At 39.1% G+C, this 26,654-nt stretch overlaps 2 protein-coding genes across 4 annotated transcripts in view; one reads left to right on the top strand and one right to left on the bottom strand.

Moving 5' to 3' along the window:
* Positions 1 to 13,142, bottom strand: part of PPHLN1 (periphilin 1) — a 73,372-nt gene extending 60,230 nt beyond the window's left edge. For both annotated transcript variants that reach the window (XM_064448017.1, XM_064448022.1), the window contains exons 1-5: positions 13,057 to 13,142; positions 7,758 to 7,805; positions 6,572 to 6,663; positions 3,124 to 3,303; positions 2,150 to 2,211 (exon numbers count right to left, since the gene is read on the bottom strand). In XM_064448017.1, coding sequence (XP_064304087.1) covers positions 2,150 to 2,211; positions 3,124 to 3,303; positions 6,572 to 6,663; position 7,758 — 335 coding nt within the window. In that variant the 5' untranslated portion in view covers positions 7,759 to 7,805; positions 13,057 to 13,142. The remainder of the gene's footprint in view (positions 1 to 2,149; positions 2,212 to 3,123; positions 3,304 to 6,571; positions 6,664 to 7,757; positions 7,806 to 13,056) is intronic.
* Positions 13,143 to 13,206: 64 nt separating this feature from the next.
* ZCRB1 (zinc finger CCHC-type and RNA binding motif containing 1) lies at positions 13,207 to 25,314 on the top strand. Of its 2 annotated transcripts, none has more exons than XM_064448034.1 (8): positions 13,207 to 13,356; positions 18,345 to 18,435; positions 18,603 to 18,631; positions 21,846 to 21,957; positions 22,038 to 22,145; positions 23,010 to 23,119; positions 23,213 to 23,288; positions 24,656 to 25,314. In XM_064448034.1, the coding sequence occupies exons 2-8, from the start codon at positions 18,352 to 18,354 to the stop codon at positions 24,785 to 24,787; spliced, it is 651 nt and encodes a 216-aa protein (XP_064304104.1). In that variant the 5' UTR covers positions 13,207 to 13,356; positions 18,345 to 18,351; the 3' UTR covers positions 24,788 to 25,314. The 2 variants fall into 2 exon arrangements, with proteins under 2 accessions (XP_064304104.1, XP_064304112.1); XM_064448042.1 differs by having other exon boundaries at positions 13,211 to 13,356; positions 18,348 to 18,435.
* Positions 25,315 to 26,654: the final 1,340 nt, after the last annotated feature.

Raw genomic sequence — 26,654 nt, 5'->3', positions numbered from 1 at the left:
CAGTTAGGTTGCCAAAAATCAAACCAGGAAAACGTGAATGATTAATGCTTAAGAGGAAATGCTAAAAAGAATATTGACAACAACCTCTTACAGCACATTTTCGGCTGCTAAATGAGTTTTTAAAAATACTCAGGAAAAACTGATTATTTATGTCAATAAAAGAGCTATTCTTTTTAGAATTTATAGTCACTGTACTGGCTATAAAAACCTATTAACTTTACAAGTTTCCTGAGTGTCTTTAGCTTCACAAATCTAACTTTGTACTATGTTTTAGACATGTTCCATGCAATCTTTTAAAATGTATTTCTGGTCAAAGTAATCTTTTACATCCAAGGTTATTTACTATTCCTGTGCTCTTCTGTACTATCATACTTCTGACATGCTAATGAGTATTTATATAATAAATCAATAGGCCATCATTCAGTTGCAAATACATTCCTATACCCTCAAGTGAACAAAGTATCTTTATGAAGTTCTTCCACAGTGTTACTGAGGTTGTATAAGTTACATATTCTGAAATACATAATAAAGACTCCGATGGGACTATCACCTACCACGCAACACATTTTTAAAGCCTTCAACAGAACAAGCTGACACTTTATCCTCATATTTTAAATGGAAGAAATCAGGATGCATTTAAGACAATCTTTTTGACCACTGGGTGCCACTCTTGTTCTCTGTAAGATAAACTGCCTGGCACTAACTCAATCTTCTCAGTCTTCCCCCCCCAGCTTTAAACAACCCTGAATCTTCTAAAGTGGGAGGAAAAGATGCAAGTATTTTTACAGAAGTTTCTATAAAACACTTACTACTTTTCAAAATCCTTTACTGTTGCTTCTAGCCCCAAGAATGCAATTTTGAGAGAAATCTAGTGCACACAGACCCTTATGGTTTATGAAGAACTTTATTTATGGTGAAGTTATGCAATAACCTAGTTAGGCTATGTCTAAACCATCACATTCAAAGGAACAGATATCTACTGCAGCTCCGTAGCCCTGTAGCACTGTATTGCCATTGCTACTAACAGCTTCATACTGAGTTTGCAAGGCCTCAAGACTGAGGCTTTGAGCAAGCTTGTCAGGCTTGCTCTGTCTGAGCTTTTCCTGACCTGCCTGAAGTCTTTTTAGCATCGTGCAGGTTTAACAGCAATTTTTCTATCTGACCAGGGTTTACTTTTGTTGGTCTTTGTACAGCACAACCATACTTTTATATAGATAGCAGTAACAATGAGCTATTCTATGTAGAATGAGATATTTATGACTAACACCATGATGCAATATATGGTAATACAGGCCTGCTATAATAGCAGACACCTGGAGAAGCAGAAACACAGGATGTGGCATATGAAAGTATAGCCATGAGATGACATTCTTAGACTAGACTGTTAATATTTCAGTTATATTAACAATTAATTCATGCCTGAATATTTAAGGTGAATTTCATCCTTGTCCATAAATTTTGAGCGTAGCACTATCCTGTGCACTTTATTTAACATATCAAATAATCCCATATCAAAAATCATTGCAGGCATATGCATATTACAGCCCTACTGTTTAATACTATTCCTTACATTTCATATATAGGAACCTAAGGTAAGGACTAAGAAGTGCTCACATAAGTTAATATAATGTATGATGAAAATATCTACTCATCAGTCCAGCTGAGAAAACAGGGAGGTCAGAACAAGGCTATGGTGAATTTCATAATCCCATGGTCTACCCCACCAACCTTTAAAATGGTGCAGGTATCTTTGCACTGTATTGTGGCCCCAAGGTACTGCAGTAACAGAAACAAATATTAGACCGAAGAATTCTCTGAAGTCATGCAAAAAGTATGACTGATCAGGGAGATGCGCTAAATTACTTACAGTCCCAGGTTAACATCCTAAAAATGTTATCATTATGCCTCCTATCATTACTAAAAATATACTAAAATAGAGACTTTCATGTCATACTGTTTATTTAATTTGTATTTCAAACAATACAACTGGAAACCACTTTTCCACTATCATTTTTTGCTTCAACAGATGTCCTTTCCCACATCCCTGGCATTTCACTGTTCTGCTCTCCAAACTGTTTTGATAACAAAGAAAAATGCCCTAAATAGTCCCAGCCTATGCATGGCACTACTATAAAGTCTTATAAAATACCTGTATTCAGGCTGCCGACTTATAGGATGATCATCCCTTGGCCATCTGTATCCTGATTCATCCTGCAAAACACACACGCAAAACAATTGTGTGACATGTATCTCAATATCAGATGTCAGGTACAGTTAGTTGGCAAATGGTATTTATTTACTGCAAAACCAAAGCATTTAATAAGCGAAAAGAAAATATTAATCATTCATAGCAAGGTTCTCAGTTTATTCACTCTACCCCATTCCTCTTATTTTCCTCCTCTACCAATACTAAAGAGAACGACTCTGAAATGCTGTATAAAACACAAAAAGTACAAAAATTTCCAATCTATATACACAGGCACTGACTTAAAAATTTCCTCACTGAAATGTAAATTATCATCAATAGCTTGTAATTACAGAATTTCAAAACAGTTGGGTTGGAGGAGGGAACCATAATGATCTTTCAAAGGGACCATAAATTTTGTTCTTAAGTGTAGCTAGCTACTGGGAAAAGAAAATATGCAGTCAACATCATGACAGCATTTAAATAAGTTAACAACTGTGCGAATTAGAAGGACAGGTAGACAACATTCAATAACTTGCATGTGTAAGGACTTGTTAAATAGAAAGATTTTGCAATCATTCTTCTACTCATCCAGGTAAGTTTACACTGCATTGCAGAGAGGACTTCTGGCCATTTTGTTTTCCCAGTTCAGACCCTGAGCTTTCCACTGTGCTGGAGGAGGGCTCTTTTTTAAGTCAATAGAGCAGTTAGGAACCATAAGAAGCAGCAAACAGGTATTACCATATAATCACATGAGTCTTAGAAGCACAGCAACTGCAAAAACCACCAAGTATCAAAACCTGGATGTTTTTCTATTCATTCTATTTCAGTTTATGAGAACAGCACTAACATCCATGCTCAGTCTCAAATAAAATTTTAATTGTTCAGTATTCAAGCAGCAATGAGAAGATAAACATCATAAACGTGAGAAGAATCACCTTACGTACACCTCGGTGTGGAGGGCCACTTCTTCGGTCATGGGCAAAACTGCGACCCTCTTCATAGTCTCTGTACTCAGCATGACCATAATCATCATACCGACCGTAATTCCCATCCCCAGGTCTTTCAAGCAGTGGTGGTTTCTTGGGCACAATGTTTACTACTCTATGGTAATCATTCTAAACCACAAAACAAACAAAATCATATTGCTTTTAACAGCTGGAAATCTGTAGTGAATACACAAAAGTAAAAACAACAACTTATTTTTAAATATGGGACTATAATAATCTTGAAGCTGAAATAGCACAGGGGAACAGACAAACATTAAAAATCACACCAGTTTATTAAACCTAATTGGACACCATTCAGATGCAATCCTTAGGCATTTTAAGTTTAATTATAGAGGGAAAATTTTCAGCATGGTTTAAGTCTCTTTAAAGTTTAAAGCAGCAGCGTTAGCTACTTCCTAAGCATCAGCTACTTTCTTTTTTTTAAGCATTAGCTACAGATATTTCTCAGAGACTTTTACGTTAACTTAGGAATGCAATAAAGTTACACCTGTAATGCCCGTAGAACAAAGTGCGCATTTGAAAATACTATCAATTTTCTTAAAGTCAATAATATCCACCACACTACGAGATTACAGTGAAGACAGTCCTTGCTTCGTAATCTGAATAGATAAGCACCTTCTCAATACAATGCAGTAGGTGGTCTGAAGATTCAAGTGACACAGATTTTTATCACTCTTGGGTTTTCTTTTAACACAAGTTTTAGATAGCTTTTTGCTAGAATGGAAAATTAATTTACTGTATTTCCTTCAAATAAAGTGTCATACACCATTTACTATTTAAAAAATCCTTTGTTTATTAAGCACAAATTGCACAGTTGCAAAAGATACAAATTAAATTTTCTAGAGCCAAGAATTATAAAAGCCAACTGCAAATAAAAAGCAAAACAAAAACAAAAACAATGCAAGACCTTGTATTTCAAGTCTTCTTTCTTTAGGAAGATATTTTGTCTATGGGCCTTAAAACCACAATCTATAAATGCAAAGACTTGAGTTAGCATGTGCAGTTTGGAGGGGGGAGAAGATAAACTAGTTTTTTAATAGCAGTAGAAGTCACAATCTAATGCACCAATAGTTTGGTTTTGTGGTTTTTTGGGTTTTTTTTTTTTAAAAATACATTAAATTCATAAACTCCTAAATACTGTCGTGCAAAAAAAGTTAGTTCTGATTTCAGAGACCGCCCAACAAATTCACTAGAGGGCAATCCAAAGCCAGTCTACAGCCACACTGATGCGAAATAGAGACTACATACATATTCATACACAGCCACAATGCTTGATCTACCCTTACCTCATTGAAATCCTCCACAAGTACTTTTTTTCAGTTTGGTGTCTTACAAAGATGATGTGCTCTGAAGCTAAAATAAAACTTCTCTGTGTTTTAACCTCATCCAGAAGTCCCCATCACATAACTGTATTGACATACAGGATAGTTACATGAAAGCTTAAGGCTTACCCACTTACGGGTAATTGCGCCAAGTGCTTGCAACTTTATGTTGTCTACCAGGATCTGAAAGCATGTGTTTCTACTACTATCTATACGTGATATATAAATAGCACCCATTTTAGATTAGTTTCTTGCTCTCAATCAAAATATAATTCATTATGTATCATTGGCATGTCTCAGTTCCAATGCACTAACCTATCAGCAAATGCTAAATGCATTCATAAATTGAATAAATTAATTGCATTTTACTCATCAAAATTAAGTCAGACCTCTATACGTGGCCACAGATACAACGGCACAGGCTTACAAGGAGAGAAACCGCCTGACAATTATCTTGAAACAGCAGAGCTGTATGAGAAGGCGCTTCATATCCATCTTTCAGTAAGGTAGAGAGACACCAGATCTTGGTTTGCCCAGCTACTGGGTGTGTTGTTGTGGTTTAGATGGATAGTATTGATTGCGATAAATGAGCGCATTCTGCTAGTCCCTTCATCCCCAGTTCCAAACACATGTAATAAAAAGCTAGCACTGAACTATCTAGTCAATTCTTGCAGCAAAATGAATGCATCATATCTTTTAAATTTTCAAGTAAATTAACATAACACATATGCCATGCATTGTTCCCTGGACAGCTTGAAAGACTAGAGGAATTTAGGAATGTCACTGTTGCAATGGTTAAATTAGCAATGTGTTGACTAACATCAATTTAAAAAAAAGTATATCTATGAAAATACATCCTGCCTTTCCTCAAGTCCTATTGCTGACAAATATTTTGGAGAAGCAGCTGACTAAATACCCTGTGCAAACTTATCGGATTTGCAGTTTGCTGAAAATGCAGAAATTTTGTTGTTGCCTGTAAAAAGAGTTAAAAATGTCACAGAGCAGCCAAATACTAAAAACCCTACTCAATAGGGAAGACTACATAACCAGTTACCAAGTTACCAGCACTGGTATGCTTCCAAAACAACAAGCTGAAAATATAGTAGAGGGAACCCAGAAAGTATGCTAAATCAGCTATGCTATTATTCCAACATTTAAAATTAAAAGCCAGATAACAGGTATAGGTACCTGAAATTTTATTTTGTCAAATACAGAGCATGTAAATAGAAGTATCAAAAACTATTCTTAAATTTCTATTTAAGCTGTAATAGTTCAAAAGACGAAACTACAACCTCTTTTCTTTCTTCTTCAGAAATTTCAGACACAGGACAAAAAAAAAATAATTTTACCCACCTCTTCGGTACAGAGATTTTCTAAAAGCATTCTAAAGTTACGCTACAGCAGAGTAAGCACAGCTTTTGCATTTGCTTTTACAAGCATAGCATGCAGTAGAAGTCTCCATGCCTACAAAGTAGATTTCCGTTGATACTCTCTTGATAAGCATTTCCCTTACAGGGCTCCAAAACAGTTTCTTTAGCAAAGATGTGTTTTCAACATTTGTTATAATCATTTCCTTCTGTACTTTAAGTATCATAATAAAAAACTGCATCAGTGACAAGAACAACATTGAAAGTAGTCCTTTTACACCTCAAATCACTTCAAAGACATAGAAACATAAAAAAAAAGGTCAGGGGAAAAATGCAACATAGTATGGCCTTTGGTTCTCCAGAAGTTATTAAAAATCCTGTGTTTAGTAACACAAAGAATTACACCCAAAAGATCAATTGATCAAAATACAAGTATTCTAAAACACCTCCAATAGATTTGGGGAAGGAAAAAAAAAAAAACCCACCCAAGAGTTAACTTTGTAGGCATCCTACTATTGCTGCGCAGATGCATTTGCTAGATTGTTGGCTTAAATGAATGAGAAAAGAACAGAACTTGGGGTATACTGGAACTTAAATATGTACATAAATCCAGCCCTTATGGTACAAGTCATGGTATAAAGGTACAGTATAACAGTATAATGCTCAAGAAACATACTGTACACTTACATCAGGATGAATCCTTGGAGGGAGACGTTCTCTTGGAACTCTCTCATAGTCATATCGCCCTTCAGACCACATTTCATCTCTTCGATATGCCACTATAGACAATAAAAATCCAATTAACCAAACGCAGACTCATTATGGATAGATAAAAGGATAGTGAACACAGAAATAAAGGTTCCTGGACTTGTCCCAATACAATGTATTATGCACAAGCCCTGTACATACTTTTAACAGGGCTAATTAAAAAAAAAAAAAGTGTAAGTCTACCTAGTTATAGAAGGAATTAATGAACTTTAAGCAAAAATAACTTGCAGTATGTGCAAGAAAAACTGAACAACTAGAAATTAGTATCATCAGTAATCAGTATAATTAGAAAATTACAGGACTTACAGATGCCATAAACAGCTCTATTGAAATATATGCATATTGCTGATACCAGCTGTACATATAAATTCATACACACATACCTTATAGCAATTTTGATATTGCTCTGCTAAAAGCAGAGAACTTTAAAAAAAAAAAGCGCTCAACTCCTATTTATTAGATTGAAGGATTTCTACAACTTTAATTGAATTATAACATCTCAACCATCTGGAAAGAGGTTAAAACACAACACATCATACAGTTAGTACAAAACTCCGTGTTTTGGATATATGGATGAAATGCATTCTTCACATGCAGATTTTTCCTGTTTTAAATTGGTAGCCAGCAGAACATACAAATTCCTCTTTCCAGAGAGAGGTGACTTTCAAAGTCAAAATTAGTAACTAAGTACAGGTGGAAATAAACCATCACCATAAGATATTCTAGTCATGCTACGTTAGACAACACAAATTTGAGAAGCTGAAACCTTTCTGATGATCATAAAGGTGATAAAATATACACTATACATCACTGAAAAGATATAAGAAATTGCTAGAATTACACTTTTCAAAGTTTCCCTTCACAATGGTAGTTCTACCTATTAAAAATAATCAATATGAAAAAGAAACAGCAGGACATATTCAGAGGAGAAATAGGTAACATCAACTTTCACAAAATAAAAACACTTAACTAGAAATAGACTTATGAGGCTATATAAAAATATTATTACAGATGTTAAGAACCAATAGGACAAAAGGATTTATTAACTGTGAACAGAGGTGGCACCAAGTCAGATATGTTTTTGTGAAAAACAATGAACACTCACTTTTCTGTGAGTTTTAGCAACTCTGCTCCTGAAGATCCATTCAATTACCTATAAAAAACCAACCCTCAAGTTAGCAAAAAAAGCATATATATTCATAAGTACATTTTTTCTTTTACGTAAACCAGACATTTAAAACCTAAATCTTTCAACTGCCCGTTCCCCATGATCTGTCTGGATTCGTACAGAGTAATTCACTACACTCAATTAAGAAAGAATCTAAACTACTCAGCTGAATTCATAATATCAAAAAAACTTCCCATGACAAATTATTAGATACAACAATTTCCTAATAAATTCCAGAGTTTTCTCTCCCTTTGATAATTTTTTACTCATTACCTCAAGTCTAAGTTTTTCTTTTATTTGTTAGCAAAAGCTTTTGGAAACTACTATAACTGCTTTCTTAAAAACACTTAGAAAAATTTTTAATATAGTAACTTAACTTACATTTAGTTGTCTTTCATTAAGTAGAGAAAAATAAGACTCAGTTTCATATGATGAGAGATTAATGAAAAGTTTGATTTAACAAATGCTTCCCCTTTGGTAATATATAGTAAACACTGATGAAGTAGCTCTTTCCTCAACTGTAATAAGCCTTGTATCTTCTTAAAAGTTTGTTCCAGTTTATAATATACTTGACCTTAATTATGTTCTATAACCAAAGACAGACGACTAACCTGATGTAGCCACAGATTTATAAATCAAAAGCTGACTAAGCCAACAGTTTGGCTTTGGTAAGGGTAAGAGCTAGAGGGCCTGCTGTCCCTGCCCTCGCCAGCGTGCTCCATGTAACAGTTAATAATTCTCAAACCACTGCTCATATCTGTTGGTCAGGCATTTCCATCAGAAGCACCTTCCTGGCACTTTCACAGTAACTGTCTCAACTTCTCTTCATTCTCTACTTCAGGGACTTTTGCTAAAGCCTTAAAAATTCACACTGGGGCTACACGTGCATTAAGTGTTCCGAGGCTGACCCTGTTCCCTCTCCTTCCCATGTTACCAGGAGAGTGTCTTACACTGTCCCCACAGCCCTCTTTCCTTTGTACCTAGAACAGTACCTGAATACTCCTGTTTTACAAGTACCAGGACAGAATTAGCTGAGGCAAGACAAAATCGTTACACTAGAACAGTGTCATACACTCTTTCTCAACACACACTGCTGCTGGTCCCTCATGCCCAGCCCTTGCCCCAAGGTGGACCGTTCCTTCAGTCCCTACCTGTCCACAGCTGGAGAGCACCTGATACTCCAGACTGCCCCAACACAGCCCACGCACCTCTCACATGCGCATAGACTTTGATACCTGATGGTGAGCCTCGCTCAGTTTTTAGACCAACAGCAAATATCAGAAGCTGTATTCAGATACGGTTTTCATGGTTTTTTTCACATGTTGATAAATACAGTAAATTCCACGCCCTGTTGCCTGCAGCAGTTACTGAACTTGTTAACTGAACACAATGTTCAAAAAGCAACACATCTCAGATAAGTGCCACTGAAGCTAGGTGCAAGCTTTCACATCATGCTGCTCTGTCAGTCAAGCCACCTCCAATATCCCAACACACATCACAGGCAGCAGGCACTGACATTCACATACACCCTCTGTCATATGATCAAGCAGCAAGGCTGATAAATCTCCTGTTTTTATCACTGTTGATGGACCTCACTGGAACTAGCAAGAATTATCCCCAGCATTCTGACAAAACAAAAACATAAGCTGGAAAAAGGTAGATATACTATCACAAAAGCCAACAGACTGAAGGAAAAAAAGAAAAAAACACCACAATTCCATCAGACAAGAAGTAAGTATGGAGGAAAATCTCAGAAGTGAGAATATTTTGCATTTACAGGAATGAAATGAAGAAAATTAATCAGATAAAATCAGCCACCAAGTACTTGCTCAAAATGCTGGTAAGGAAAAAAGTAGGAGGAGACCAATTTTATACAGAAGACTAAACTGACAAATTTTATCTGGGACCAATGAGATAAAGTAAGGATGCAATTGAAAATACCAGAAGAAAAAAAAATGTTTAAAAGAAGAAAAATGCATTCCCCAGCATCTTGAGCACATTTCATCTGTTTCTACAGGGAAAAAAAAAATTCCATTTCTTAAACGATGTGGTCTAACGCAGCTTTAATAACAGCCATGAAGAGACTAAACTCTTAGGATCAATATGAGAAGATTTCATTAATAAGGATTCAAGGGGTCAAACTTCAAGTTTACTACCCTGTATTCAGATTCATCTGTTCCCTCAAAACAAAGTTGTTCCAAAACAAAGATTAAAAAAACCCCAACTATTATTGTTTCACACCTAACACCATTGTCACTCACATGGACTATCTTCTATTAGCATATACAGCAAAGGTAGTTGATATTTCTTTAATATCATGACACTTTCTATATTAATTTAAACAACCTCTTCCTACTTTTTATCAGAGGTGACTGCTTTCCATAAAGCAAGGTCTTTATTTTCTCAAATAAAGACACTCCAGTGTACTCAGAAGCCATTCTATTAGCGCAGCACAAGCTGCTCCACTGTGGCCAGGTGCCAAGAACGGCTTTGCTCTGATTATCACAGCACTGTGTCTTGCGCTATGCTAGTATAACTGGTGTAATACAAAAAGGGTTTCTTCATCAAGCAGGTTACATGGGTCACTTGAACTTTAGATTATTTTTTGTAAACTGGGTTTTCTTTATCAATCATTAATTTTTTTACTCTTTTTTGCTTTCTAAATAACATATGCTAGAAGAAAGCCAACATATTTACAAAAACACTTGAGTATTCTGCAATATTTTGTACAAAATTCTTGTCTGTGTACACTTACTTGCCACATGAATTTTCATCATGGCTAGAAATATCTACCTCACCAGGAACCGTAATTTTCCAGTATATGCTATCAACCCTCTGCAGAATCTACATTTTTGTTTCAAAAACATGCAGCTTTTCTAACCCAGATGGCTACATCTTGCCATATGTGAACAAAGCATAAAACCAATGCTGTGCTGCAAATGCAGAGGCAGGCAGCTGCAGTAGCTCTGATGCTGCTGGGATATATCTCATTTTATATTGTTACTTTGACAAAGAGCAGAGACTGACAAATGTGGGCCAGTTCTGTCTCTCCTCAGCTTTGGAAAGCTCTCAAAAAAAGTTTAGATGCTTTTGTATGAGTAAGACCTAGGAAAAATGCTTAGGAATTGTAACTTTTTAGAAATAACATGGCCAATTTTGCAACAATCACTGCTTTGAGGACATCAGAAAGATGGAAAACAATGCTTTTTCTTCTGACAATTAGAATCAGTATTTGATAGTGCTTCAAAGACATTCCACTATCTCTTACCTCGACAGGAAGACAGGCAGATAAAACTAAGTTTGGGGAAAAAAAGTCACTTTCTCCTCCTCCCCCCTACTTGTGACAGGCAGAAAACACAAAATAGACATAGTCTTCTGTTGGTAAGATGAAAAAGCAGGTGTAAAAGCAGAGGGAAAAATCCACCATGACAGTTCATAAGATACTGTGAGGGAGGCATTAAGAAAAAACAGGGATACAAAAAGAATCCATCTCTTCCTAATAACAAATATTAAGCCATAAGATTTTTCGAAAGCAATTAGAAGCACGACTGCAACAAGTCAAGGCATATTCAGCCTACATACCAAATAAATTGAAGGAAAAGGCTTTCTTCCAATCTCTCCTGACCTGTTCACAACAATTTTGACTTAAAATAAAAGAAAAAAAGAAAAAAAAAGAAAAAAAAAAATTTAAGAAAGCACTGACCACAAAAGTCAAATTAACTCCCAACTCAAGAAGGAAAAAAAGCCAGAAATGCACAAGCTGAATAAAATTAACAGCAGCAGCATTCAGATGAGGATTTACAATCCAGCTGGTTCACTGTTTTTACCACATCATTCTAATATATCACCGGGAGCAAAAGCAATGGAGGCAATGCATTGGGGGATGTATTAATACAATGACTGATGTATAACCGCTTATCTTTGCCTGAACACCTGCAGTTACCAACATCCCATCCTTCATCAGTGTCAATACTACGAAAAGAGTGTTCTGCCAGGCTGCGATGGGGCTCCTACGTTAGCAACGTCAATGCAAACAACTGTATGGATCACTGCCTCCAGCATGGCTTTCCGTCTTGCAGCACAAACATTTTGACAACAAAATATGTCAGCTCACCATACTGCTGCCATAACAGGGCAAAACTTCAATGCTTTCAACATTTACACTTCAAAGTACCAACCAACCCTGAATATTTCGCCCAGGGAAAATCAGTGTGTCAAACCCTACTCACTGCTTGCACAGATTCTGTGGGTTTCCACATCTTTTTGCGTATTTCTGACAGTCTTTGCTCCCTTTTAGTCCCAGATGCCTCAGACAAAGAATTATAAGACTATCCATGAAAACCTCTAATGCATTGTAAAGAGCTTACCTAAGCAATATAACAAAGAACCACAGAGACCAGACTTAAAGTGTTTAAATACTAATAAAGATTTGAAATATAGTACAGGCCACCCTATTGTCAGGCTAGGTGTAAAGATCTATTCTAGTACTTTTAAGGAAATCAGCTAAGTGACACACCTACGACTTACGTTATCCCTCTAGAAACATAAAGGTACTGATTCTGCACCGCCATACCCACAAGAAGCCTCACTGAAAGTGTTTGCAAAGAGGTTTACACAGCCTCCAGCTAGTTAGTAGAGTTTGAAATGAGTCTCTTAAGTATGCAGGAGTAATAGCCTTCCCTTTGAAGCAACACCGCAAATCAAGCTGAAAACCACCATCCCCCGCCACGCACGGGTTTTGGAAAGGACCGAAAAGAAGGGTTTACAGCAGCGACCCTCGGGCGGAGGCACCGGCGGCGTCCCCGGGAGCGGCGACCCTCCCACCCCCGGCCCCCCGCTCCCCAGCTACCCGGGGGACCGAAGGCTGCCGCCCCCCGTCGGGGGCTGCCCGCAGGCGCTGGAAGGGGGAGGCTGGCTCCCGGTGTCTCCGCGGGGTGCCGGCTCCCGGGTCGAGCCCCTCCGGCGCCTCGGCGGCCGCCCCCCGCGTCCTGGCAGCGGGGCGGAGAGAGGCGGGGAGAGGAGGGGAGGCGGCCCCCTCACGGCCCCGTACCGCCAACCGCCTCCCGCGGCCGCCAACCGCCGCTGCCCGCGGGCCGACGCTGCGGGCCACGCGAGCGGCTCTGACGCGATGAAGTATCACCCTCGCTTCGCGGAGGAGGGAAGCGAGGATATCCCGCTCCGCGGCACCCCCCGCGGGCACGGCCCGCCCCCACCCCGGCCCGTCCCCGCCGCTCACCCGCCTCCCCCTCCGGCTCCCGCCGAGCGGCAGGGCAGCTCCCGGTGCTGGCGCCGCGCCTCCTCCCACCGCTTCCGGCGCTCCCCACGCGTAGACGGAAACACCCACTTTACTTCCACCATCGCCATCACCTATTGGCCGGCGAGGGCGTTGGTCGCCGCTGTCGTCAGCGGAAGAGCGACGCCGTCCCGGGAGGGCGGTTGGAGCGGCGGTGGAGTAGAAGGGCTCGTCCGTCCCGTCCAGTGTCCGGTGTCGCCCCGCACTATGGGCGCCCGCGCGGGCTGAGCCCCGCCGTGACGGGTAGGCCGGAGCGGGGCCGCGTGTCCCTGCAGGGGAGTGAGGTGCGGGGGTGGGCGGGCGAGTCCCGGCCCTGCACCCCCACCGTCCGGGGGCGGCCGGTGCCCTTGTTTGCAGCTTCTGGCTTTTGTGGGTGTAGGCGGGGAAGAAGCGGCTCGTCGTCGCGCAGCAGCTCCGCAAGCAGCTGGTGGGAGCCACGGTGCTGTGGAGGAACCGCGAGGGGATGTCACTTACCCCGAAAGGCCTTAATACAACGCATGGAAGTTCCTGAGCGGCCAGTGGTTCTCTTGCCTTATGTTGTTTTGCACGTGCTGAGCTCCGCGGTGGAGCCGCTCGTCTCGGCGGGGGTTTCTGGGAGGAAGGGGCGCCCCGGAGTGAGTTACCTGGGTCTGCCCTCCTGGGTCGAGTTCTGGGTTAGACCAGGCGTGACGGAACCGAGCGACCCTTCTCGCGTCGTCAGTATACTGGAAATGCATTTAGAAACAATCTGACGTTAAAGCCCTTAACGTACTTCCTGCCAGCAGCCTGCTCGCCCAGTCTTGGTGTCCCAAGGTTCTTGTGGTTAGGTAGCACATGAGAGCAGTCTGATTCAGGTCATGGATCCTTTTTGTGTATATTTCGGGCTTGGGCGAATTGAAAGGCTCTTGCACTCTTCCTTCTGATAGTGTCAATTTTATTTACCTAATCCTGATCCTATCCAGTAATTGCCTTGTAATGTTTAAGTGACTCTGTAGAGGTAAAACAGATTCTGCTCTGATAGTTTATTACATGCCCCTTGTGTAGGAAAGAAGTGTAGCAAGTGGTTAATGCCCTGGTCTGGGACCAACGAGAGCATGTGTTCGGTTTCCTCCTTTACCACAGACTTTTGTTTATAAGCTTGAGTCAAGCTCCTGCCACAACTACTGGTTTGTTGAATTGGGTCTAGACTTTGTTGATACTGTTAAATTGGAAATAAAATATGGTGTTTTAAGGATCGAGATAGAAAAAATCAAATTCGTTAGTCTGAATGAGCCTATCTTGAGTAACTCACCCACAAATCATTTATACATATCTAATTGATTAAGTCACAAGTCTGACCTTGATGCTGCGCACTTAAAAACAAACAACTTTGTGCTTAAGTTGAAATGTTGATGTTAAGTCATTAAAATATCAGTAAATTCAGACTCCACTTGATGCTTCAGATGCGCCAGAACTATTTTAGTGGTGTCCTTATGTGTTCTGGTACAGAGGAGAAAAGCCAGTTACTGAAATGAATCGTTGTCTTCTCTTGTGATGTTCTTGACATGAGTGACAGGTGCTGCATTAAGCACATTGGATTCAAGCAAAACATACTCAGGTACCCAGTGTATTTTGCAGGAGACTTAAACATTGCTGACAGATGGGTCTTGTCAAAGAATGGCTTCTTTTAGTTCAAGTTGTTGGAAAAGACAAAAAAAAGACTGAATTCAAGAAATCGTAGTAATGAGAGACAATCCCATCCTGAGAGTCAATATGCAAAAATGATAAATGAAGGATGCATTAATATTACAGAGAGGCTATTGCATTAAAGGGAGTTGTGCTCAACCCCATGGAGATAATGTACTGGCTTCCAGCTATGCTTTGAAGTAAAGTAACCAGGTAGAAGCCCCATAAAAGCATTCTGTATAAACCAGAAATGTGTTGATTGTTGGGGAGATCTTGCAGGATATAGAAGCCAGGTTGTACATAAGACTCAGGTGAGTCCCCTGCAGTAGGTGGAAAGCACAGATGGCTTGGGGTTTTTTTTAGTTATTTATTTATTTTGGCAGCCTGTGAAGTGAAAACTTGCAAAGTAGAGAGACTGGTGATCAAGGAGAAAGAATGTGATGAACATGTTAAACTTGTATTGGGTGGTTCTATGAAGTTAAATTCCTGAATTAAAAGACTGAGCCTTGTAATGATGAGCCTCCAGGTGCATCTCATCTAGAAAGTTAGCTTAAAGCTGGAATTGGCTTTTTTTTTTTTAAATGTCCATCCTCACCTCCCCACCCAAGCTGGAAAATGTCAGACCAATAAATGTGAAGCTGGTATGGCAAGGCTGGCATCCATAAATGAAGGGAGGAGAGGGGAAAAAAGCTATTCATTGATATGGTGTTGGCACTTGGTATCCCCACAGGTGCTTCATGGTGGTTTAGGGAAAAGGGACTAATGAATTTGTTAAGGCAGAGTTAAAACTGACACGTGATGTTTTGTTAAGGTTTATGAGGGTGGGAAGAATTGTGCCAGTAGTTGGATCTAAAACTGTATTTTTACCACTGTATTCACAACAGGTAACTGGAAATCTGCATTTTAACATGCTTAAGGGTTTTGAGGGATTGCTTTTGGTAAAATGTCATGTTTGAATATTTTGCAGAAGACTTAGTAAGGACAACAGGACTTTTAAATAGATAAGATGAATGGTCCAAATGTTGCCATTCTGCAAACCTGTTGGTGTATCTGCTTGGCACTTGGCCAAGATATTTGTAAACCATCCCAATGACACCTCAGTGTTTAGAAGAGGAAGCCTTCCTGCATGTCTGGGGAAATGTTCTTTCCTGGAGTGGCGAATTTGAACCTTTGCCATCTTGAACATGAGTGTTGTGATAGCCTTACAGTTCCTGTACTCCCTCTTTTATTAAAATTGTGCCTGTTCTGCAAGTCAGACGTTAAAAGTAAGAAATCCCGGTGTGATAGTCCTAAACAATACAAATTGCTAAGAATGTTTGGGTAGTCAGAGCAGCAAGACTGTTTCACTTAAATTTGTCCAGGGACTAGAAACAAAGCTCGACCTCAGCTGTCTGGCAGCCTGCGCTCCAGGGTGCAACTCATTCAGCTTGGTTCTGGAAAAAGTAGTGTGCACCTGAAAATGGCAGTTCTGTAGTTTGCATTCATTAATAATTTCCTATCGACTGAGCTATTAGGCCTGTAGTAATCTTCACATGACATATCACCTTCTGTTCAGAGGTTTGCACTGCAGTGTTGTGGAATGCGCAAGCTGACTGCTCTCCAGTCGTGCCGTGCTCTCTGGCATCTGTTCATTAAGACGGAGCCTGCTTGGTCTCCTACTACAAGGTGCTCTAACCTCTCTTGTCTTTTAGGCAGAGTTAAATTGCTATCTACAGGCACCTGAGGTTCACCTCTACTGCTTTCTCCTCCGCTTTGCAATATATTAGCATTGGCAACGTACTATAGTGCAGTGCTGAGGTAGCTCTTGCCGTATCCTTTGTATCCACTGTGCATCTGGATAACTGCACTTCAGGCCATCCATTCGCATGGCATGTTGCCAAGTCAGTCTGGTTAGGCTTGTCAAGGATACTAATGCCAAGCAGCAAGGAATTTGGAATAATGAATCCAGTCTGCATAACACCAGATGCAATGTGTGTCCTTTATTACAAATTTATTCTGTTTTCATTTGCTTAACCTTTATGTTGCCATTTCTGCTCATGCCAAAAAACACAGTATTTGAACATGGAAGAACTCAGAATTCAGTCACTTGGAAACTGCCACTCAAATGAATTGTGATACAGCAAGCATGTCAGGAAAGAGAAGCAAAACACTTGGATAATCCTTGTCTTCTGGGAATGCCAGCTCTTCAGATGACTGAATCATGAAATGCCAGAAAATAACCACAGCCGGATTAGAGTGTGATACTAGTTACTCTCTTGGCACTTGGCCAAGCAATCTGCTCAAACTCACTGCCTGAAAAGTCCCTGAAGAAACTGTGTGTACTGTGACGGATGTTCACTTCAAATGCCTTAGCTTCTTTCATCCCTTCATCAGCTTTTGTCTGCATTTTTAAAATGAATTGGTCTTGCTGAAGAAATGGCTTGATCCTCAGTTAGGAATTGGCTAGAGGTGCCAAGAAGCAGGAGTAAGGCTGCAGGAAACTGGATAAGGAGGTAGTAATTAGACTGTGTAGGGAATGTTTTTTTGCTGTACTATTTGGTGTGCCCTCTCATAAGGGTTGTGCTTTACTCTGATCTTAAATTTTACTCACTTAGCTCTTGGACCAAGCCATGACTACAGAATTGATGGAAGGGAAGAAGTGTTTTGCACAGACTTCAGCACCACTTAAAATTTTGGGAAATGTCCAAACATGAGGAAAAACATAGGCTGTTCTTTTTCAAGTTAGTTCAGTTACTCTTCACCTAGTATTAGAAGATGTGTATGCAGTTATAACAAGGTTTTTTGATTGATTCATTGTTTCTAGGCATAGTCTTGGCTACTTGTTTCAAGAGCTTAATAGTGATTGGAAATTGCAATGGCTTTGAGATTTCCAGTATAGAGCTGTTTACTCAGGAGGAGGTCGGGGGATGGCTCTAGGGCAGATGCTGTCTGTGATAAGCTCTGGACACTTGCAGTTCCAGAGCCGTGTAGAAGTCTGAGCAATAGATACCAGAGAAAATACTTGGTGCTTTAGCAGCTGAGATACATTTTAAAGCCAGTGCAGTATCTTCCCCCCAGTAATTAGGACTCTGCTTTAGGAAAGCTGGGGTGTTGTTTCCCCCCCTTAACCAAATGTGGGCTATTTTATGTTGAATGCAGCTGAACTGAAACTTGTACAAAGAATCAGAACATGCAGCTACTTGAACGAAGGTCATTAATTTCACATATGGGCCAGAATGTTCAATAAATGGAGATTACTTGTTTCTTTCTGGACCTAAACCTTTCTTTACTGCACAAATCAGCAGAGGCTTATTTTAAGTGCACTTACTTGTCTGTTTTTTTCATTACTTACAAATTTACTCACATAGAGCAAAAATTTGCTTTGGATCCAGGGGAGGGGGAAGGAATATACGTCTTCTGTAGCACATGAAGGCGAGCACTAATTTCATGTAAAATTATGAAAGGGAAATGAAAGCTATGCTTTTCTGCAACTTTACCATGATTGTCTGGGCTGGGTTTCAAAAACAACTTTTAAAAAGTCTTGCAACTGTTTTGTAATAAATTGCTCTATTGAATACATTTTAATTCTTCTCTCTTTCTCCTTCCAGCAGAAAAATGAGTGGTGGGTTGGCACCAAGCAAAAGCACAGTGTATGTGTCCAATTTACCTTTTGCTTTGACAAACAACGATCTATACAGGGTAAGTTTTTAAGAGCTGCATTGTGCAGATTAAACCTGTTGACAACAATTTTGAGTGTAAATACAATAGTGATATAGACCTCTTCAAAAAGTTTGTCTTAATTAATTTATTACTAATGATGTGCCATTTTCTATTGTTAAATCTTTTTATTTTGTTTCATATTTCAGATATTTTCAAAGTATGGGAAAGTTGTCAAGTAAGTGACCTGATCTGGCCTGCTATTTTTGTAGCTTTTGTTTTAAATACTTAATGTCTCTGTTTCACTTGAAAGTCTTGTGCTTTTTATAATTTAAGTACGAATGTGGAACTGTATTGACGTCCTGTTCATTTTTAATAAAATATAAATTTAATTTAACAACTGGAAGTTCTTGGAGTTACACGCATAATGTAAGAATATTTGTGTTGGGGACAGGTTTTGCTAACCACCTCTTAAAAGCAAGCAGAATGTTGTTGTGTGGTCTTTTATCTGAAATAGTTGAAACAATATTCTTTCAGTAAGTGTTGTCCCCCTTCCCTCAAACACTGCCTGGGACACAAGTGGGTAAGTGTAAAACTGGGAGCTTCTGCTTCTGTGAACTAGATGTCACAATTCCCACAGACAGCTCCCAGAACTGCAATGTAGAATTCCTCTATTTTTCATACTAGAAAGACTGCTTAGTGTTATATTTAAAATTAGATGTATGGCTGCATAATAATAGCTTTTAATATGTGCAGTATCCATGAACGATACTTGTGAAATAATAGAAATAAATGCCACAGTAAGGAACTTGCTGTTTTGTTTTCTTTTTTTTTTTTAAACTGGTCAGAATAATGAGACTCAAGACTTCAGTTTTCAATTCTACAGCAGCAAATATCTACTGTAACTTTTAGTAGCTGCTGTAATAATCTGTGAGATACAGAGATAAATGCAAACTTTTTGAAGTCTCAGGAGCGTGTTTCAGGTGACAAATAGCAGGAAAAGCCAAACTACAATTTTAGAAAAGCATTTTTTTTTAAATTGACTGAGAGGAAAACCCTTACATAGGCATCTGGCAGACATACAGTGACCAATACAACTGGGCATCTACTGTCTCTGTTGTTTCCAGGGTGGGGTGACTGTTTTAGTTGATTAACACTGGTGTAAATTGTGGTAATGCTGGTGTTTAATGTCCATTGAGGGGCCTGTTCTCCCTAAATTTGATGCTTCTGAACTCCCCGCTGACGTTTGGTAATGTACCTAGACTCTGTGTGTTTGGGGGTAGGGGCCTCCTGCTGTCTCGGCTTTTGAACTTGTTCGATAAGACAATGAGAATTGTGTGAAGTATTGGCTGTATGATGCATTGCTTATTTTAAAGGTGTCATAGCAGCGTCCCCTCTTTCTCTTTTCCTTTATTAGTAGTTTCTAGTGGTTTATTTGCCTTTCTTTTCCTTTTTTTGGCTGTCATAGACAACAGAAAGGATGTTTTCAGATGTCTATGCAGAAGAAATTCTGCGCTGTGTCCTGTGTGAAAGTAGCTAATTTAGAACTTGCAATTCTATCTGCATAGTTACTGTTTTCCTCCACCTATATTCGTTTTGAAAAAAATTCACTTACTGATACCTAATTTTTCCTGACATTTTGTCTAGTCACTACCAGAAGCTAAACTGAATGCAACGAGCCACAGAATACCATGTGTAAAATACTACCATGACTGATCTATTTGTGTCTAGCAAAATTTATTTCCTGTTCACCCCTTTGTAAGCTGACCTGACTATAAACAGTGCAGATACTGTGGGATTCTACTGGTATTCCCATTTCACTGTGCAACTGAGGCTAATAAGTATCAATTTTCCTATTTGTAACTAGTCATTAATTCCCAAGAAAAAACTGTTCAAATATTAGCTTGATTTCTGCAGAGGCTGTGTTCAGGGACTTTAAAACACTTTGTAGAAAGCTTTGTGATGTCATCTAGGTCAGCTTTAACTTAATTAAATATGCTTTAATAGACTTCTTTTTGGGTTGTGTCTTGACTCAGCAAAGTCATGCTGACTCCTCGTCCCTACTACATTTCTCACCCCAATATGTCCTGGCTATTATGATTTCAGCTCAGTTTGTTGGATGAAAAATCAGATTTTCTAGGGCTCCAATAAGTTGCTGACTTTTTAAAGATGTGTCTCACTTGTTTCTTCCTATGGTTGTGTTATTAACTGGTACGTTCAATATCACAATTAGAAGCCTGACAGTTGTATTAGGGTTCCGTTGGAACTCTTGGAAGAGTAACTTGGCAGAAGAATTAATAGAATTGTTCTAAAGTCGGTTTTATTGACGCTTCAACTCAGTGCATTCAGTTGGACACATCTTTGTCCAAGAGGCTTTGGTAGAAAAACTGTTCTAAGCTCTGTCTTTCTGTGCATGTATTTGGAGGAAAATTGAGCTTTCTTTACTGCGCTTTTATACACTTCTTACTATGTAGGTCATCTGTTACTTACACAGGTTCTCTGGTAGGCCTTCTGCATTGAAGTGGGGCTTGTTTGGGGTTGTTTTTTGTTTGGTTGTGGTTTTTTTTTTAATGTCCTATTGCTGCTTACAATTTTGGCTTGCCTTATGGCTGAACCTTGTTCTGCCCATGGTGGACACAGGGAGGAGTTTATTCCCTACTTTTTAACATATATGTGCAGACTGGCATCCTGTTTCCTGCTGGTCTTTGGTTGGTTGGGTGGGTTTTTTTTAAGAGCTAAAAACAATTCAGATTGAAAGAACTGAGGTTGTGTGGGTTTCCCCCCACTTCACCTCCTGTCATTCTTTTTCTTTGTCTGTTGTTTTCACTGGGTCGAAATCCTTCTTGACTTTCTTGATGTGCTTCTGGAGCTGTTGATTCCAATGTTAGACTGAAGATTTGACTCTGTATGTCATGTAAAATAACACATGCATCCATGACCCGCTTGGATTCCAGTTGGAGATATTTGTAGAACAATACTGCATATACTTATAATTTCCTATCATGAACCTGTTTAGGTGGTTAGTCCTACAGAAACGTAGAATTCTCAGTTTTGGTGCAGTTCAGTATATGGTGTTTTTCCAGCAATGACGGCAACGGTTGACGTTACTCCTGAATTTGAATTTCACCTCCAGTATGTGTCGTTCCCTCCAGCTGCGTTGTCTGCAAATCTAAAGAGTATGTTCTCTGTACTTCAAGTCATCCAAGGCAATAAAGAATAATACAGGACCCAAAAAGACCCCTTGTACCTTTTTTAAATCACCTCTGCTCTGCCTGTAAGCATGTGGCCAGGTTAGCTGTTCCTTTGGATTTCTGTTTAGTGAGCATTTCTATTGTTAAATATACTTTTTCCTTTCTGCTATATAGCGAAGCTAAGATCCCACTGGGATCTTTAAGGAAAAAATGTCTCTGGGGTAATTTTAGTGTATCAATAACACGGTTATGTGTTTTCAGAGTTACTATTATGAAAGACAAAGACACCAGGAAGAGCAAAGGAGTTGCCTTTATTTTGTTTTTGGATAAAGAATCTGCACAAAACTGTTCTCGGGCACTTAATAACAAACAGGTAAATTGTGGAAAGTTGTTATGGCAGGAGGGTTGGGTTTACGGACCCAAAATATTTACCTTTTTTCCAATTTGCTGTAGTTGTTTGGAAGAGTAATAAAAGCAAGTATTGCCATTGATAATGGAAGAGCAGCAGAGTTCATTCGCAGGCGTAACTACTTTGATAAGTCGAAGTGTTACGAATGTGGGGTGAGTAAAACCAAAAATGAACTAATATATTCCATCTTTCAACTCTTAGCTTGTTTCTTCAGTTTGGCCATTGCTAATCCAGCCCATGCTGTTAAATGAATTTTTTTTTTTCTGTTGATATTATCAACTTGCATAGCAGTTTCACCATTTTCAAGAATCATAGTACCCCTTTTGTCGTCTTTTGGGGGATTTTGGGGGTGGGGGAAAATTGCACATGTAATTGCTTAATGTGCTGCTGAGCAGACAGATCTGAGTATCAGTATAATGATGGCTGAGAAGGAAAACCTCCTAATCTTTGCTTCAGAATACCTGCTTTTGCTATATCTTTGTTCATGATATAGTTGGCAGCAAAATAAATACTGGAAACAACTGTTTTAAACAGAAGTGTGTTGTAAGTTGTAGGCAATTCCTCACTTTTCCTGAACATAATAACATAGGAGATTGAGATTTGGATAGTACTTAATGTCAAATACAAACTTAATTTATATTCATAACACTTTTTGGAGCAAAAATGTTGACTCGCTCCTGTTTCTTAAACTGTTAATGCTGAGGTTTATATCTCGACTTGAACATAAACCATGCTGTAGTGTATTCATCTATTGCAGCAGCCAAAGAAAATCTACTTTGCTCATAGCTTTTTTCAATTTGCAGTTAAACATGCATATCGCCGCCAATCTCTTCGTTTCCATGGCAAGCTTATAGAGAAGAGTGTCTTCTGTGTGCTAATTCAGCGTTCCATTTATCTTACTAATTGCTTCCATTTTTTTCCCCATGAACTGTCTTACATTAACTTTCCTCATGATATGTTTCAACATAGAGTTGTTTGTAAGGGTTTCTGTTAAGCAATATTTCTTTTTCTCCAAGGAAGCAGGACATTTAAGTTATGCTTGTCCTAAAAATATGCTAGGAGAGCGGGAGCCACCAAAAAAAAAAGAAAAGAAGAAAAGAAAGAAAATAGTTGAGCCAGAAGAAATGTATGTATATTTATTTACATGTTACTACTTCTTTTAGGAAGCTTTTTCATACTGAATGCTTAAAATATATTTTTCTCTCTCTGCACAATGAAGTGAGGAGGAAGAAGAAAGTGAAGAGGAAGGAGAAGACCCTGCTTTAGATAGCCTCAGCCAAGCCATAGCTGTTCAGGTACAAAATTGAAGCATTACATACTTATTATTATTTAAATGAAACTCCACTTCCTTTTTAAGCTGCTTTTTAAAAGCTCTGAGATACAGCCATAGCTCTGTCCACTCTGTAGCACTCGGGGTATTCTTGCCTGGTAGTAGTTGTTGACTAGTTGGTTTCTTTATATTGCAGGCATGTTCAGTGGGTTTTCTTTGGTTGGTTGGTTTTTTGGTGTGGGTGTTTTTTTGTTTATTTGCTTTTGACTGTTTCACTATTGCTGTGTTTGCACATTGCAATGTTTTCTTTCCTTCAAGCTCCCTTGCTGCTTAGTTTCCTGTCATCTCTGCTGCGATACTCACTTAGGTTTTTGGTCCACAAATCCCTCTTTACTCTGTTAACTGAACAGCCATAAAAACAGTTGTGTAACTGACCAGGTACATCCTCTGCCCGCACTCGCTAGAATATCATTGAACAACATCTATTTCTGGAATACTTCCTTTGCCTAATACAGTCCATCACTGTCTCTAACAGACCTCTTCTCTGAAAACATATTTAATGCATTTTTTTCTTAGATAGGTAGATAGTCTGACAGCTGTATTGCTGTCTTCTTTAATACTTCTTTACAGGCTTTTGCTTCACTACACAGAGCAAGCCTGACCTGATGTTCAGGTTTCTTGGCTCCCTAGTCCTCAGCTCTTCCCTGTGTGCTGCTGTCCCCCAAAAAAAACCCTCAAAGGTTTTTAAGATAACTTCACCCTGAATATGACTGTAATGAGTGCAAAACTTACATGATGTAGTAAAAAAAAAAATGCAAGAATGACAGTTATCCCCTCTCTCCCCCCATCCCATAAGAACTCCACAATTGGAAGTAAAACCTATAAATGTAAACAAGTCAGGAAACATCCCCATTTCTCTTGCCGTCCAAAGATTTTAACTGGCATACCGTTTTTCCCAGTAAAAGGGAGCATCCATTTAAACCTCTGGTTGAATAACCTTTACATCCCTGAAGACATTCATTCCCTGAATGAATGACTGCAAAAGACAACAGACAGACTTGTTACTGGAACAAGCTGATTCAATAATGTCAATTTAAAATGCAGTGCATTCTTTGCTTCAGATCTCAGCTGCTCTATAGTTCTGTAAGTTTGCCATGAGCAAAGTTCCTCTCTTTGAAAATAGAGGGTACTCCATGTGGCCTGCATTGGTGTAGAAGACTTACTGTTTGCATGTGCAAACTACTTTCAGAAATGTTTCCTAGTGCATGTGTCGTGTAGTTTATCTGGAAATTGAGATAAACCCTTTGAATTCTTTAAGTTAATAATTTATTATTTGTAATGCATCTTAATTTTTCTTAATCCTAGCTAATACTTTTCCTTCTTCCATTTTAGCAAGCCAAAATTGAGGAAGAACAACAAAGATGGACGCAGACTGCAGGGGAATCTTCAATTTCAGATGATTCAAAACGTCCACGGATTAAGAAAAGTGCTTATTTCAGTGATGAGGAAGAACTTAGTGATTGAAATAGTAGTGTTTTATATGAATATGCAATATATATAATGTACATTTTGTAAAGTGATCTGTAATACAGGTTTGTCTCGGCATTGAAGACACTTAGTGAAAATCATGGTGTAGTTCTACCCTGCCCCCTGAACCTCCCGTCTTTTGATATCTCTCTCTCTCAAAACTTCACCTTTCAAGCCAGCTTCTTAAGAAAATTATGTGTTTCTACGCTTACATCCAGAAAAATATCTGGGAGAGTGCTTCTTGCAGTTCCCATCTAGACCCAAAACTTCAGAGTGAAATCTTTCATAAGATAATTTCCCAAGATTTTTTCCTAAGAGGAGTTCCTTTTAGGATCACTGTTAGCACCATTGATGTTTCATGTATTGGTCTGTTTATTGCCTGTTTGGAAGCAGTGCTTTAGTAGTACTTTAGTAGTATATGAATCTTGCACTAGTTCCTCTGCATAGGGTTGAATTTTAGCCTTAAGCATTGTACTAGTTTTTTAACTCTTCATGCAGTAATATAATAAATTACTGGGACATCAGCTTGGTCTGTGTAGTCATTTTAGACTAAACAACACATCTGTCTGTTTTCCAAAAGGATATTAAGATGTTGATCTTCTGTCTTATGCACAGTTTTAGTAACTTGCTGTACACTTTGTAGTGTTAGATAGCCTGTATAGAATATAGGCTTCATAGGGGCTGCAAGTTAAAAGGATGTGGTCGTTAGTTCAGTCCTGAAACATATTTAATATTTTTCTGAGAGTGATAGTTCTGTTGCTCTTGCATTAAAAACGAGAATGGCTGTACGTTTTAAAAATGGGGATGTGCATATGTTTTAATATGCTCTAATCTGATATTGAAAGTCTCTTGCTGTGATAAGGGCAGTGTTTCTCCTGACTGCAGTTTGGGTGTCTAACATGGTAACTATGGTTATGCATGGGCTTTTAAATATACCTCTATCTAACGTGGATCACAGTCCTGTCCTCTCAGGCATCCGAACCTGCCGGCAAAATCCAAAAGGGACAGTTTCCTCTGCATGCTTAAAAATCAGCTTTCATGTATACTTGGAACTGTCATGGTCTCTAAGCAAAGTGAGTTGGCGCCTATTTTGCACCTAGAGCTGTTCAGATCTTTTAAATAGGGTCTGCATCCTTAAATCTCTGCAGGGTTCTAGTCACATTCTCCTAAAAAGCCTCAGACACGTTAGGAGACCAGTACAAAGCCCTGCAGCAGTGATCACTCCCAAAACCACAGACACACGGCGGCGGTGGTAAGCCTTTCATCTTGGCCACTTCATGTAGTCAAACTTTTCATTTTTAGGAGGCACGATATAAAACATGTTCACACTTGGAAGAAGAGACCAGCTGGCCTCTATTTCTATTTCCAGCTCTTCCTGTTGCTCATCAGGACTTGGTTTTTTTCCAGATATTGAAAATGTAAATCCAAATCTACCATTATGTATTCTTAATTAATACCAATTTACATTCAAATCTATAACTGCGTGCAAAGCAAAGACACACACCCACCCCTCTAAGCTACGGGAAAGCAGTCACACACACACACGTTCCCTCTAAGCTAATAGAAATCAGTCACATTCAGAAGATCATTCTGAGGTCTTCTGTTGCTACTTTCGCAAGAATTCAGGAACAAGAATAAGGTAATAAAGTAAAAGGTTTTTCTGTACAAACTACTCAAACCACAGAATAGGGAGAAATATTGGGCTTTATACACAGGAAGGTTTTGGACTCAATATCCAAAGAATGTTTGTAAGACTGACTTTGTGACTTTGTGCTGCGAGAACTCAATATTAAATCTGAAGCTTCCTTTACTGAATTTCTGAAAGATATCTTGATACTGAATAGCTGAGTGTTGACGTGCCAGA

This window comes from Phalacrocorax carbo, chromosome 1 (assembly GCF_963921805.1).
Source record: "Phalacrocorax carbo chromosome 1, bPhaCar2.1, whole genome shotgun sequence".
In the NCBI taxonomy this organism is placed as follows: Eukaryota; Metazoa; Chordata; class Aves; order Suliformes; family Phalacrocoracidae; genus Phalacrocorax; species Phalacrocorax carbo.
Note: the sequence above shows the minus strand (reverse complement) of the source record. Positions and strands in the feature narration are given on the sequence as shown.